We start from the raw sequence: 12318 nt of genomic DNA on the forward strand, positions 1-12318 counted from the left end.
ATTACTTGGAATAAAAAGGATGCTTGTTATAGAAGATGCAGGACAGCTCTGAAATGGTGGGACCCGTGGGTCGGTTCCTTATTCTAAAGTCCCGGATGTACTGCAGCTTCAGCTGCGAATCGCCTTAAAATGCAATTACATATAAATGTAGCTCCAAAATTATGACAATAATACTTTGTATAACATTGCTTCATTATTATAAAATGTGTATTTTGCAGGTCATTTGATAAATGGAATGCTTTAAAACAATAATTTTAGGAAAGAGAAGAAACTAAAACTAACATGCATCGTGTCTTTGATTTTTCTGGACATCGGCTGTTTGAAAATAAATAACAATGTAATGATTTAATCAGCTGACAATCAGAAAATCAAATACGTCTTTGAATGTTCTATCAATTTCTCAAATTAAAAATCAGAATTACAATACATAACGGGAGATAATTTTAACACGATTGTTTTATAAATTTAAACTAAAAAATTAATAAGTCTTTGAAATTTCTATCCTTTTTTTTCAAAGTGAAAATCATTATTACTACATTTATATATATTATCGGAAAAAAGAAACTGTGCATTATTGAATATATGAAAGAACATTTAAAAATTACAATGAACAAATTTTATTTTTTGTAATACTGTTAACACATGTATTCGTAACAACATCGCATACTAGTAACACATTAATGTCAACGTCGAATAACGTCAATTTCAGCACAGTCAAGAGTCACTGTTATTTGAAATTGAATTAACAAAATTAATAACGCGTGTGACCATCATTTGCGTTCATGCATGCTTGACAGCGACACCTATTGATGCCACTAAAGTGTTCAGAAATGCTTGAATGATGTTGTTCCAGATGTTGGTTATAGCATGACCTTAATCAGCCAATGTCACTGGCTGATTTGGTAAACGGCGCAAACGTCTTTCCATTTCATCCAAGACGTGCTCAATCGGCGACAAATCGGGGGAAACAGCTGACCAAGGCAAGCCATCGACATTCTGTTGAACAAACAAGTCCCTGACTACACGTGCAACGTGTGTCCTTGCGTTGTCTTGCTGCAGAGTGATGTGATTTTGATGTCTCTGTATGAAGGGTATCACATGACGCTGAATAATTTCATCTCTATAGCGTACGCCGGTGAGATTTCCATTGACAATTTGTAGAGGGGTCCTTCCACGTGCTGATATTCCACCCCACACCATAACGCTACCTCCACCAAATTATCGACGTTGCACAACACAAGCGTCCTGGTAACGCTCCCCAACGCGACGATACACCCTACAACGGCCGTCAGTGCTATCCAAATGAAATCTGGATTCATTAATGAACAGAATATTGGCCCAGTCCTGTATTCTGAATCCCAGATGTCGTGTGCACCACACTAGTCTGGCGATACGATGACGTTGAAGCAGTACAGGGCGCACCGCTGGACGTCTTGGTCTGATGTTTTGCTCGCGCAGACGATTACGCACAGTTCTTGGACAAATTGGTCGAAGCCCTGGAATGCTACGGGCAGTCAAACTTGCTGTCTGTAAACGATCTCTCAGTTGCACAAGTCTAATGTGGTTGTCCTGTTGATGTGACGTCACACGAGGTCGCCCAGAGCGCGGTCGATCCTGAGTGTTGCCAGATTGTTGAAAATGTCTCCATAATGACTGGATGGTGTTCCGATGAGATCCAAAGTGACTTGCTACAGTATTTTGTGCCATTCCAGCTTGCAGCATCCCAACAGCACGATTACGTTGGTTTTCGTTGAGTCGTGGCATGACATAGGGGTAAATTCTGTTGAAACTAAAGTGATCTCCTTAACAAAAAAAGTTTAAACAAATCCTTTACAGTTCCTATTCTAAACAGTATTGGCCAGTAAAACACGTGCGTACAAATTCTTCAATAATCAACAATAATCAACAGGTGCTTACTAACCATGAAAAAGTCCTTGCACCCGGACGGTTACCATCCGATATGGTCAAAAACATTACCATTATCGATTATTTAAATTTTATACAAACAATAGATATAGAAAAATTATACTTAATTTTATAATGCACAGTTTGGTTTTTTTCCGCTAGTATATATCTTGAAGTATTAACATAGACATCAGGTAATCGATTAACTATCCTTCGTTTCTTTCGTATGAAGGCTGGTAAAAATATAATCATATACATTGTTCTTCTCAGAAGTGAAAGAAGGAATGTTATATTTTAAGACCTAATAAGAGATTTATTTCTATATTAATTACAATATATATTTCATTACATCTAAAAAATTAAATTTAAGTAGTATTGATTAATACATTAATCTAACAGTTGTCATAATGGTGCACATACCTTGTTTATTCTTCTACCTTATACTCTAGGTAACACACATAGCTGAGCTTTTGTGGAATGTGGTCACCTGACAGCTTTATATTTTTTAGAGTTACTTCTATTGCATTGTTCTCGGATAAACCTGAAAACCTAAAAATTGTACTTCAAAGCAAGAATTGGAATGTATTAACTTTCTGTAGAAATGATTTGATATATTTTCAGAGTCTGTATGTTATGCAATGTATATTTAGTTTTCTTTGTTGATAGGAAAACAATCATAATGGTAAAGTAAAGTAAAATATGCTTCACAATACACTCTGATGGATATATAACTATTAAACATACCATTGCTTCCTGCAAATGATGCTTGAGATCCAGATATGCTTCCTCCGACCGAAACCGGTTTGGTTGCTCCCTCTGGAAGATCCAGTGCCTCTGTAGACTCAGGGTGCTCCATTGGTGCTTAAAGAAGATATTAACAAATGAATTTTAACAAAAATTCATTGATATATTACTATTTATATATTTCTATTCTACACATTACATGTATGTAGCACGATGAGTGTGCTACATTTTAATTTATCACAAAAAAATATAAGCAGGGCACTATGCGTATTTTGAGTATGAGATAGAGAGAGATAGTTATCTCATTCTCTCTAGTTCGTTCGTTCGATTTTTAATGAAGATTGTAGAAAATACAGTTAAGGAAGATACAATATCAACACAGTAGCCAATCACCCAAAACATTTTAAAAGAGGAGGTGTTGTGTGCCGAACATTTAATTTTTTGTTAATACTAGACTTTGACCCGTGCGTGCACGGGTTGACATCGCACATCGGACATTTACGAAATAGGTACATCGACATGCACACCTTATTATTGACATTTACATAACAAAGCTATAAGCCTACAATAATGCTATTAATTTCACTACACTTTCCTTAGTTTGAAAAATCTAACTGTGTCTCGGGAAAGGCCCTCACCACAGTTAGAATGTCTCCCTTATACCTGTAATGTAGCAGAATATAGCAGAATCGCTCCGGAACGATTTTGGAGAAAGTTAATGAAGTTGCCTTGAAATAACAGTCAAATTCATCACAACAAACCTTTTTGAGACTGCAAATACCATTCAACTAAAAATTTAAATCCATAGAATGGAAGAATTCAACACCTTTTCACCAACGTACACTTATTTTCTTTGTAAAACTGGGTCCGTAGGACATTATTCATTTTTACGATAAAACATATTCTATTTTCACTCTCCTATCAAACATAAGGTAACCTTTTTTGCATGTAATCAAATATTTTTTGTCATCACGAAGACAAAAGTAAGTACTTAGTTGAAATGTATATTTGTTATTTTATACTTTCTCTCATAAGAAATCATTAATATATATGAACAGAATAAATAGCGAAAGTCCTATGAAAATTTACCCGTATTTATATTATCATTTCTGAGTTTATTCATGCAGATTGGATATTGTGGAAACATAAACTAAATATCCCGTTAGCGTGAGTGTATTACGCAAGCGCAAGATTGTAAAATCCAAAAAATTCAGGTGATTTCCGGGATTTGTTTTAGGAATTTTCGTTTATTATTAATTAGCGAAGCTTAACTGAGAAAAAATAAAAACAAATTGGTAATCTTCAAGCACCATTAATGTTTAAAATATATAAAACAAAAGACAGTATTCTTTCGATTTCTCGGTATTAAAGAGCAAAAATTCGAGTCTATTATTTTTGATATAGTAGTATAGATTGATTCTTTAATCTTATATATTTTTGTCTACTAATGACCTTTTAACGACGCTCATCTTTGCTAGCTAAGGGTTTACGATGCAGATGAGCGGATCGTAAACCCTTGGCTAGCGAAGATGAACGACGCTTGACATACTTGCAATGAAAAAACGCTATGGCCATATACATTGATGAGACCAAATGATATAAACTATGTCATCTAAATAAATCATTGATAATTGTGGAAAGCAAAAGAAGATGTACGTAATTTACATGTCGAACAAAGTTAAACCCTCGTGGGTTTTTGACATAATAACATCCATAAATTTAAGGTTTGAACATTTATCTATACCGAGTGAGACAAAGTTCCAAGTACTAATCACCTTGATTTCATTATTTCATTTTCCACTTCTCTGTATTATTTAAAAAACGGAACCTTAATTATTTTACAACGATTGATAAGCAAGTTCTACAATCTTATATTAAAATCTCTCGTTGGCACGGATGTTAGCGCGAGGGGGTCATTGATGTGGGAAGAAGCCGGAGTATCCGAAAAGAACCAACGTGTCCAAGCGGGCAACCCTATCACATACCACCACTGTCGATCACGGGGATCGAACTCGGGTCGCAGCGGTGACAAGCGAGTGCATTGTCCACTACGCTACTTTGACACCTTCTCTGTTTTATTATTGCTTAAACATACATTGCAAAACTAAAAAATAAATTCTGTATTCAAACAGTTTTTAATGATGAACATGCTTTACACATACGACCTGCTTCTATAATACACCTCGCAAAAATAATAATTTTACTTAAGCAATAAAATGCTTTCTTTGGTGATTCATGCAGAATATGACCGTGGCGACAATGCAGAAATATGCATGTAATTTATTGTTCTGTAATTTTAATGTATTTATGTCTACTGATTATGAGTCCCTCTGTTTCTTATGGAAACTTAAGTTAATTCATGGCTCTATGAAAACAGCCAGACTGAAAATCTACACGCCCGTTTATCTATTGGTCGAAATATACAGCGACCTAAACTAAAATCACGGACTGCATGATGATGTCAGACGATTTGGTTGTTTCTTTTAGCTAACGTACTGATGTAAATTAACTGTCATTAAAAGAATTTTACTTACTATTTACGATAAATTTATTAATTTGTTAAAAAGAAGATGTTAATATAAACAATAACATGTTTTCTTTGATGATTCATGCGAATCATGAAGGTACCGATCATTACAGAAAAAAACTACATCACCCGCTAACGCAAGTAATGTATTTTTTCTGCAATGTCGTCACCTTCATATCCCGCATGAATCACCATAGAAAGCATTTTATTGTTTTAGTATTTTTTTTACTGCGACGATTATATTTTTTATAATTACATATTCAGAGAAATTCAGAGAAAATAATAATGGATAAACATGAATTCGGATTGGAAAGCATCAATTTACACAGTAAATATCCATGAAAATATGGGAGACCTGAAAGGAATATCACACAAGAATATTTTAAATCTTTACATCGTAGCCTATAGAATATAAACCTCTGAATTTCATCCTATAATCATGTAATGATAAATAAAAATAATGATATTCAGAATGGAAAATAAAACTTTTTGTTTAAAGAAAACAGTTCTGATGTACTCTTCAATTCCTAATTTGTTTTCATCAATGACTCAATTTGAAACTATTTCACATATTTGATTTTCTTTACATTGCCTTTGTTGTACTCACACACAAACAGATTGTCATTATTGTCAACACATAAACCGTAAGGATTCTTCAGATCACAGTTATCAATGTAACGGAGAAACTGTCCATTCTGATCCAGAATGTGGATACAATGGCTGTCAAAGTCTGCTGTCAGGATATGACTCTGACTATCTGACGTGATCCCACGGGGTTTAAATGGTTTGGTCTTGGTGGTTGAGGGATGACCGGTGTATCTCCATCTGAGTTTCCCGTCCTGATTAACCACCACTACTGCACCAGCCCCACAGTCAGCTACACAGACATCATGGTTTCTGTTCTCTGTGATGTATTTAACGTTTTTATTTCCCGAGTACAGAGGCTTACCTTCATCATCAAATTGAATAGTTTGTTTCTCTTGTTTCTCTGTAGATCCGGAGTAACGGACAGCTTTGGATTGAGTGTAATCCTCACTGCACATGGTAACCAGAAGATCACCAGTAGAGGTGACACACAGATTGACTGGCCTCCATCCCTGTAATCTGATCAACTCTTCTGTCTGTCCATTCTTCACTTTATTCACTGTCCTAACTGTCCCATCAGAGTACAGTAGATCCCTGCCTACGTCTACAGCTATATCATAAGGCACTCGTCCTGATTTTGTAACAATTGTCTGTTGGAGTGAACCATAAGCATTGAAGCATTGTATTTCTTTGGTCCTCCCACTAGTCCATATCTTGTCATCATTTATATAGGTAACACAGCGTAAATCGTTATCCCCCGTCTGTATTGTGGCAACTAGCTCCGGTTCATCCAGTAGTTCTCTCACTGAAGTGTTGGGTTGGTTCGGTGACAAGACATTTTCTTCTGAAGCAGTTGATAATGGGGTGATCTGTCCAAACAAACTATACAGCTTCTCACGGTCTATTGGTTTTGAAATGAATGTTGGCAATGATACCTGAATCTTGGGTGGAAGCTTGCTGAACTCTCTGATCTTAGAGCTGTACTTAATGGTTGGGGCCAATTCAGTGGAGGTCTTTATTTCTTTAATAGCAAGTAATGTTTGTTTTATGAGGGAATGTATCTGTTTGATTTCATCCAGGTGTTTCTGTAAAATGTCTCTGTGTTTCACTTTTATCTCGCTGATTTCAGTTTTCATTTTGTTGATGACAATGTCGATTTCTTTGTGCCATTGCTCTCCTTGTTTGGACATTTTTGTCGTAAGTTTCTCATATCCTCCATCTAGGTTTACAAGCTGATTTTCCAAGTCAAGCACAATTTTCTCATATTTAGGAGAAATTGAGTTTTCATACTCTTTCGTATCTTTTTCAATAATGTCTTTCTTTGTCTTGTAAACTTCTGTGACTTCGGCAAAGCTATGTCCCTTGTGCTGATCAGATGCCATACAGGAAGAGCATACAAAACTGCAGCATTCCCTGCATTGCAATTCGCAGTTTTTCTGTGGATGTTTTCCACAATTCGGATAAATGAGGGTCGACCTTCGTTCCTGGAAAGGGACAATTTTATGTTTGTCATATCCATCTGAGATGTGATCTACTACACAGGGCTTGCAGAGGTTGACATGACAAAAGTCACAGTAGCTGTGTACTATGGCGGTCTCACAATGGTCACATCTGTGTACATCCTGGGCACTAGTACGGGGATCCATGATTTTTCTACAAATAGATAACAAATATTTCTACTATTATATGTAAAACACATGTATCAACAGCCATTTTCATGTATTTTTTCAAATCTTCATAATGTCTAAAATCTTTAATTTGTGTATGTATAAGTATGAACATGGACGCCATGTTATCAATCTACTATTCCTTTTATCTTTCTCATGAAGACTGGTATTTCAGAAGTGAAAGTAGAAATATTACACATTTATTTTAATACCTAAGCTTTAATTATTTCTATTTTATGCCTAATTAAAATATATATTTCATTAGCCCTACATCTAAAAATGTTTTATTTGATAGATTAATCTAATAGATGTTGAAAAGGGGTACATACCGTGATTATTCTTCTACATTGTATTTTTAAATGGCTGAGCTTCTGTGGAATGTGGTCACCTGATAGCTGCAGGACTGTAGCTCCCGGTCTGAAAAAATTCGGATGGACGACCTGGGAGCTACAGTGCCTCCCATAGTAAAAAACTGCAATTTACGGCGCACAAAAAATTGCGCTAGTTTTGGACTTATTAACCTTATTTTCATACAAATTCTGTACAAATCTTTGATCCCAAAAAATTCCTCGGACATTTTACTACAGATATCGTCACTTCACTTACTTCTGATAGTCTTTTAAACACCATCACCAGCCCTGTAAATTAAAGAGGTGCAAGTTTGTTTACATTTAAAAATGGCGACTCTCGATCTCGACGTAAATTAGCATCCTTCTTTTTCCGAGGTCGGTTATCATGTTTAAGAGAAGATCTGAGGCAAGTGTAGTGACGATATCAGTAGTAAATTTGCTGAAGAATTTAATGGTACTTATTATTTTTACAGAATTTGTATGAAAATAAGGTTAATAAGTCCAAAACTAGCGCAATTTTTTGTGCGCCGTAAATTGCAGTTTTTTACTATGGGAGGCACTGTAGCTCCCAGGTCGTCCATCCGAATTTTTTCAGACCGGGAGCTACAGTCCTGCAGCTAGTCACCTGACAGCTTTAAATTATTTAGAGTTACTTCCCGTGCTCTGTACTTGGGTAAACGTGAAATGGAAATTGCAAGTAAAATTGCACTTCTAAGCAAGACTACGAATGTATTAATATATATACTCGGTTTTTTTCTCGGAAGGGGGGGGGGGTGCCGTCGAGCACATTACTTTACCCTAACTACAGATAGTATGCACAATAGACTAATCCTCAGAAAATTTGAGAAGCAAAAAAAAAAATAAACCTAATTCCCAAAATCATGAAAATCCTAATGCAGATATTGGGGGGGGGGGGGGGTGTTATACCCATATTTTAAAAAAAAATTCTTACCTACCTTATTTTCTCCCCAAATCATGAAATTCTTAATCCATGTGTGTTGTTTTTTTTTGTTTGTTTTTTTTTTTTGGGGGGGGGGGGGGGGGGGGCTAGTGTGCCTATGACTCCAACTTCCTACTATTTTTTTTTTTATAAATTTAGGAACAATTATGTTTCCGGCTGAACCTTCTATGATGCTATGTTCCCAATGGTTTGGTTTAACTTTGCAGAAAAAGTGCAAAATAAAATCCCCCTAGCCCCCCCCCACCCCCCCCCCCCCCCCCCGCCCTGTTCCGACGCCTATGATATTTATTATAGCTATTACAGTTAATAAAGGTGAACTTGTATGCAGTTTTCTTCTCAGGGAAAGTGTGATTAATAGAAGATCATGAAGAGTTGGAGTCCCATACAGTGCAGTGAAGATTGTCTCAATCTCATGCGCAAAGATAGATGAGGGGGACACCACCCCCACTCCATCCAGGTAAATTCTAACATATGGTAAAATTACCGAAAATAGGTTTTGGACACCACGTCCCCCACCCCCGGCAAACATTATCATCCCTTAACACCCCCCACCCCCTCTGAATTCACGCATGACAGTCTTCGTTTTAAAGTTGTTTGTGGTTACAGTTAATTATAATCAAGGGAATTAATGGTCATGGGGACTAGGCTTTGTGATTCAAAAAAGGTTAGTGAAATGCAACAATGGATTACATGTATTTACTAGTGTTTCGTTTTCTTCTCTCTCTGTTGCTGAACCGCACTAGTATTAGTTCTGTAAACTCCTAATTAAACGCGACGAATTAATATACGCGTAAAATCGCGAGAAGCATCCTTGGTGGATTTTAAAATCTCGGTATTATTTTATGCTGTGTTATTTTCTTTTCTTTTTTCATGTATTATGTGTTCAAAGTGGCATATAGGCCCGACGGGCCGGGTGTTTAATCTATGCTGACTGTTGTTAATAATACACTTGGAAATGTATGTACACATGTCACTATAAATAAATAAATAAATTACTTACTTACTTACTATTTTCTGAGAGTTGAAAACTATAAGAAATAAGGAGAAAAGTTATACATTCGCGATTTTATATTCTCGCGATTTGATTCAAACCAGCGGGATCGCGGAATTAAGTACTCGCGTAATATATAGAATCTATGCGAGTCATTCATTTAATGTGTGATAGGTATTACATTATTTGGTTTCTTTTTGGCAAATGTTATAGCCTCATTCTTGTTTCCTATTACATGTACCTGAAGCAGATGAATAAGTTTATTGTTTTACCTGTATTCGTGTCGTCATTTTCTGTAGTTTTACTGTACTGAAAGAAAAATTGAGAAACTTGTCTTCTTTAAATCCAAATTGGACAAAATTCGAAAAATAATAAAATCAGATTTTCCTAGTATCATTGTGTCCGAAATACACTTCTACCTTCAAAGTTTTATGAAATTCTGTGCAGCGGATTAAAAGGAGTTGAGGTGACAAATTGTTCAATGCTATATTCAATATGAAATGGCCAAAAGTATTATTTTATGGTGCAATAGGGCTGAAATTCCCAAAATATTAATGATATCAGAAATTCTTGGTAATACGAAAATCTATACTCACTAGGTCCTAAACACAAAAAAGAGTTTTACAAAATCCTGTGCTAACAAACTGTTTATTATTATATCCAATGTACATGTTGGAATAAAAGGAAACGCCATTAATCGAAAATAATTTGTACCGAAGTGAATGTTTAACAGTCGTTACCATACATTTAGCAACACAGGGACCGGGGTCTGACCTTTCCTTTTTGAAAACCGACTACACCAAAAGAGAACTAGGAAAGATTTCGGAACGAAATAGTTTCTTTGGAAATTGCTCAAGTTCAAACCTAAGACACTATTATACATTATATTTCAACTGTTCAATTTTCTATGTAAAATAATCAGTCCTCTTTTCAATACTTTTTATCATATGGGTTTTATGTGCAAAGATCTATGTTTGGTGAAATTTAAGCATGTTAGAAAGCATAAAACAGTGACATTTATCTCTCTTATTTTAGTTGTTAATCCTCAAGATGTTATAGAAGGCCCCACCGTGCCCACCCTAGCTACTTTCAAAACCAATATTACGTGTCTGTTTTCAAACTGTGGTTAGAGACGATGGGGAGGTGGTGGTATCAATTTTAAAATAATCAGTTCAGTTTCAGTTTATTTTTTTTCACTCAACACAATATAATGGTACAAGAGGTGTATAAAGAAGACCAAACCCATTTATATATATTTACAATACAGTTGTAAAGGTCAAGAAAATAAGTGGGGTGAACGAACAGTTTGATTAATTTTCTGAAATAAAAAAACACAATTTTCTTAATTTACTATAGTTAAATAAGGACATGATTTCATAGAACTTTTTTTTAGTGTTAGGAGAAGAACAGTAATAGGTGTCTAAAAAACTGACTTCATAATTTACTTAATGTCTTGCATTCTAATATAACATGAAATTCATCACCAATTTTGTTACAACTACACAAATTACAATGACGTTTACATCTTTCAACAGGTACCCCACCTTCCTATTTCAGCAGGAATATGATGATTTGTAGTTCTAAACTTGACTAATATTTTTCTTAATTTACTGGGTAACAAGAGTAAATAGCGTTCACATTCAAAATTTGTTTTTAAAATTCTATATATAACACCCTTAGTCGATTCTTTAATATAAGCATAAACTAGACAACATGGATTAATTCGGTGACAATAATATTTCCATTGAAGCTAAGTTTGCCATTATAGCTACCTATTTGAAATTCCCGGAAGTAAACCATAATGTACTAAAGGGTGCTGTCATTAGACACTCTGTCCAAGTCGCCATACATGTTCTTTCTAACTTTATCTGTAAATAGAAACTTTTATGAAGCAAATGTTTTCTATTTGTTTTTTGGATTTTTTTTTTTACATAATTTCTATTCTGTTAACACCAAATAATTAACTATAAACCTGATACTGGCTATATTGTAAAACGTGATTCGTAATATCTATAAAGTACATGTGTATACACTGTGCGGAAACATCCATGAATTTGAAATGGGAGATGCAAGTCACTTGATGCCGAATCATCTTTTCGTGTGAGCTATGAATACGTAGACTGAGTTCTGCTTTTTGTTGAAAAAATTGAAGCAAAGGAAGTTGAGATAAACTGTTGTTGCATTTCTTCTCAAATGCAACTTGTCCAGGCACTTAGCATCGGGCCGGGGTGGGGGGTGGGGTTCAAGCCCTCACCCCCCCCCCCCCCCCTACTTTTTCTCGCAGCAACTTATTTCTTTTAAATTTACATATAAAAAATTGAATTATCATGGAGTTGCCCCCCCCCCCAACTTTTTTGAAGAAAAAAAATGGTTTGAAAAAAAGGAAATTAAGAGTGAAATTGGAGTTAAAGATATACCCTCCACCCCACGGATTAGGATTTTGAAGATTTTGGAAATTTTTTTTTTTTTTTTTTTTTGCTTGTCAAGATTTTTTGGATAATTCTGCCCCCCCCCCCCAACTTTAAAAAACGATGCTACGTGCCCGCTGTCCCAGAATCAGAATACAAATAATTTCATAAAAAAAATAA

The 12318-nt window shown here is 35.3% G+C and overlaps 1 protein-coding gene across 1 annotated transcript; it reads right to left on the reverse strand.

Annotated features, from left to right (window-relative positions):
- On the reverse strand, positions 1-8392 carry LOC128158481 (uncharacterized). The gene is made up of 4 exons (XM_052821347.1): positions 7758-8392; positions 5764-7414; position 4623; positions 1-123 (listed from the first exon to the last, which is right to left on the reverse strand). Exons 2-4 carry the CDS (start codon positions 7405-7407, stop codon positions 2-4), a joined length of 1767 nt encoding a protein of 588 aa, XP_052677307.1. The 5' UTR covers positions 7408-7414; positions 7758-8392; the 3' UTR covers position 1.
- Between the last annotated feature and the right edge of the window lie 3926 nt (positions 8393-12318).

The sequence above is a fragment of the Crassostrea angulata genome, chromosome 8, assembly GCF_025612915.1.
Source record: "Crassostrea angulata isolate pt1a10 chromosome 8, ASM2561291v2, whole genome shotgun sequence".
Taxonomy (NCBI): domain Eukaryota; kingdom Metazoa; phylum Mollusca; class Bivalvia; order Ostreida; family Ostreidae; genus Magallana; species Magallana angulata.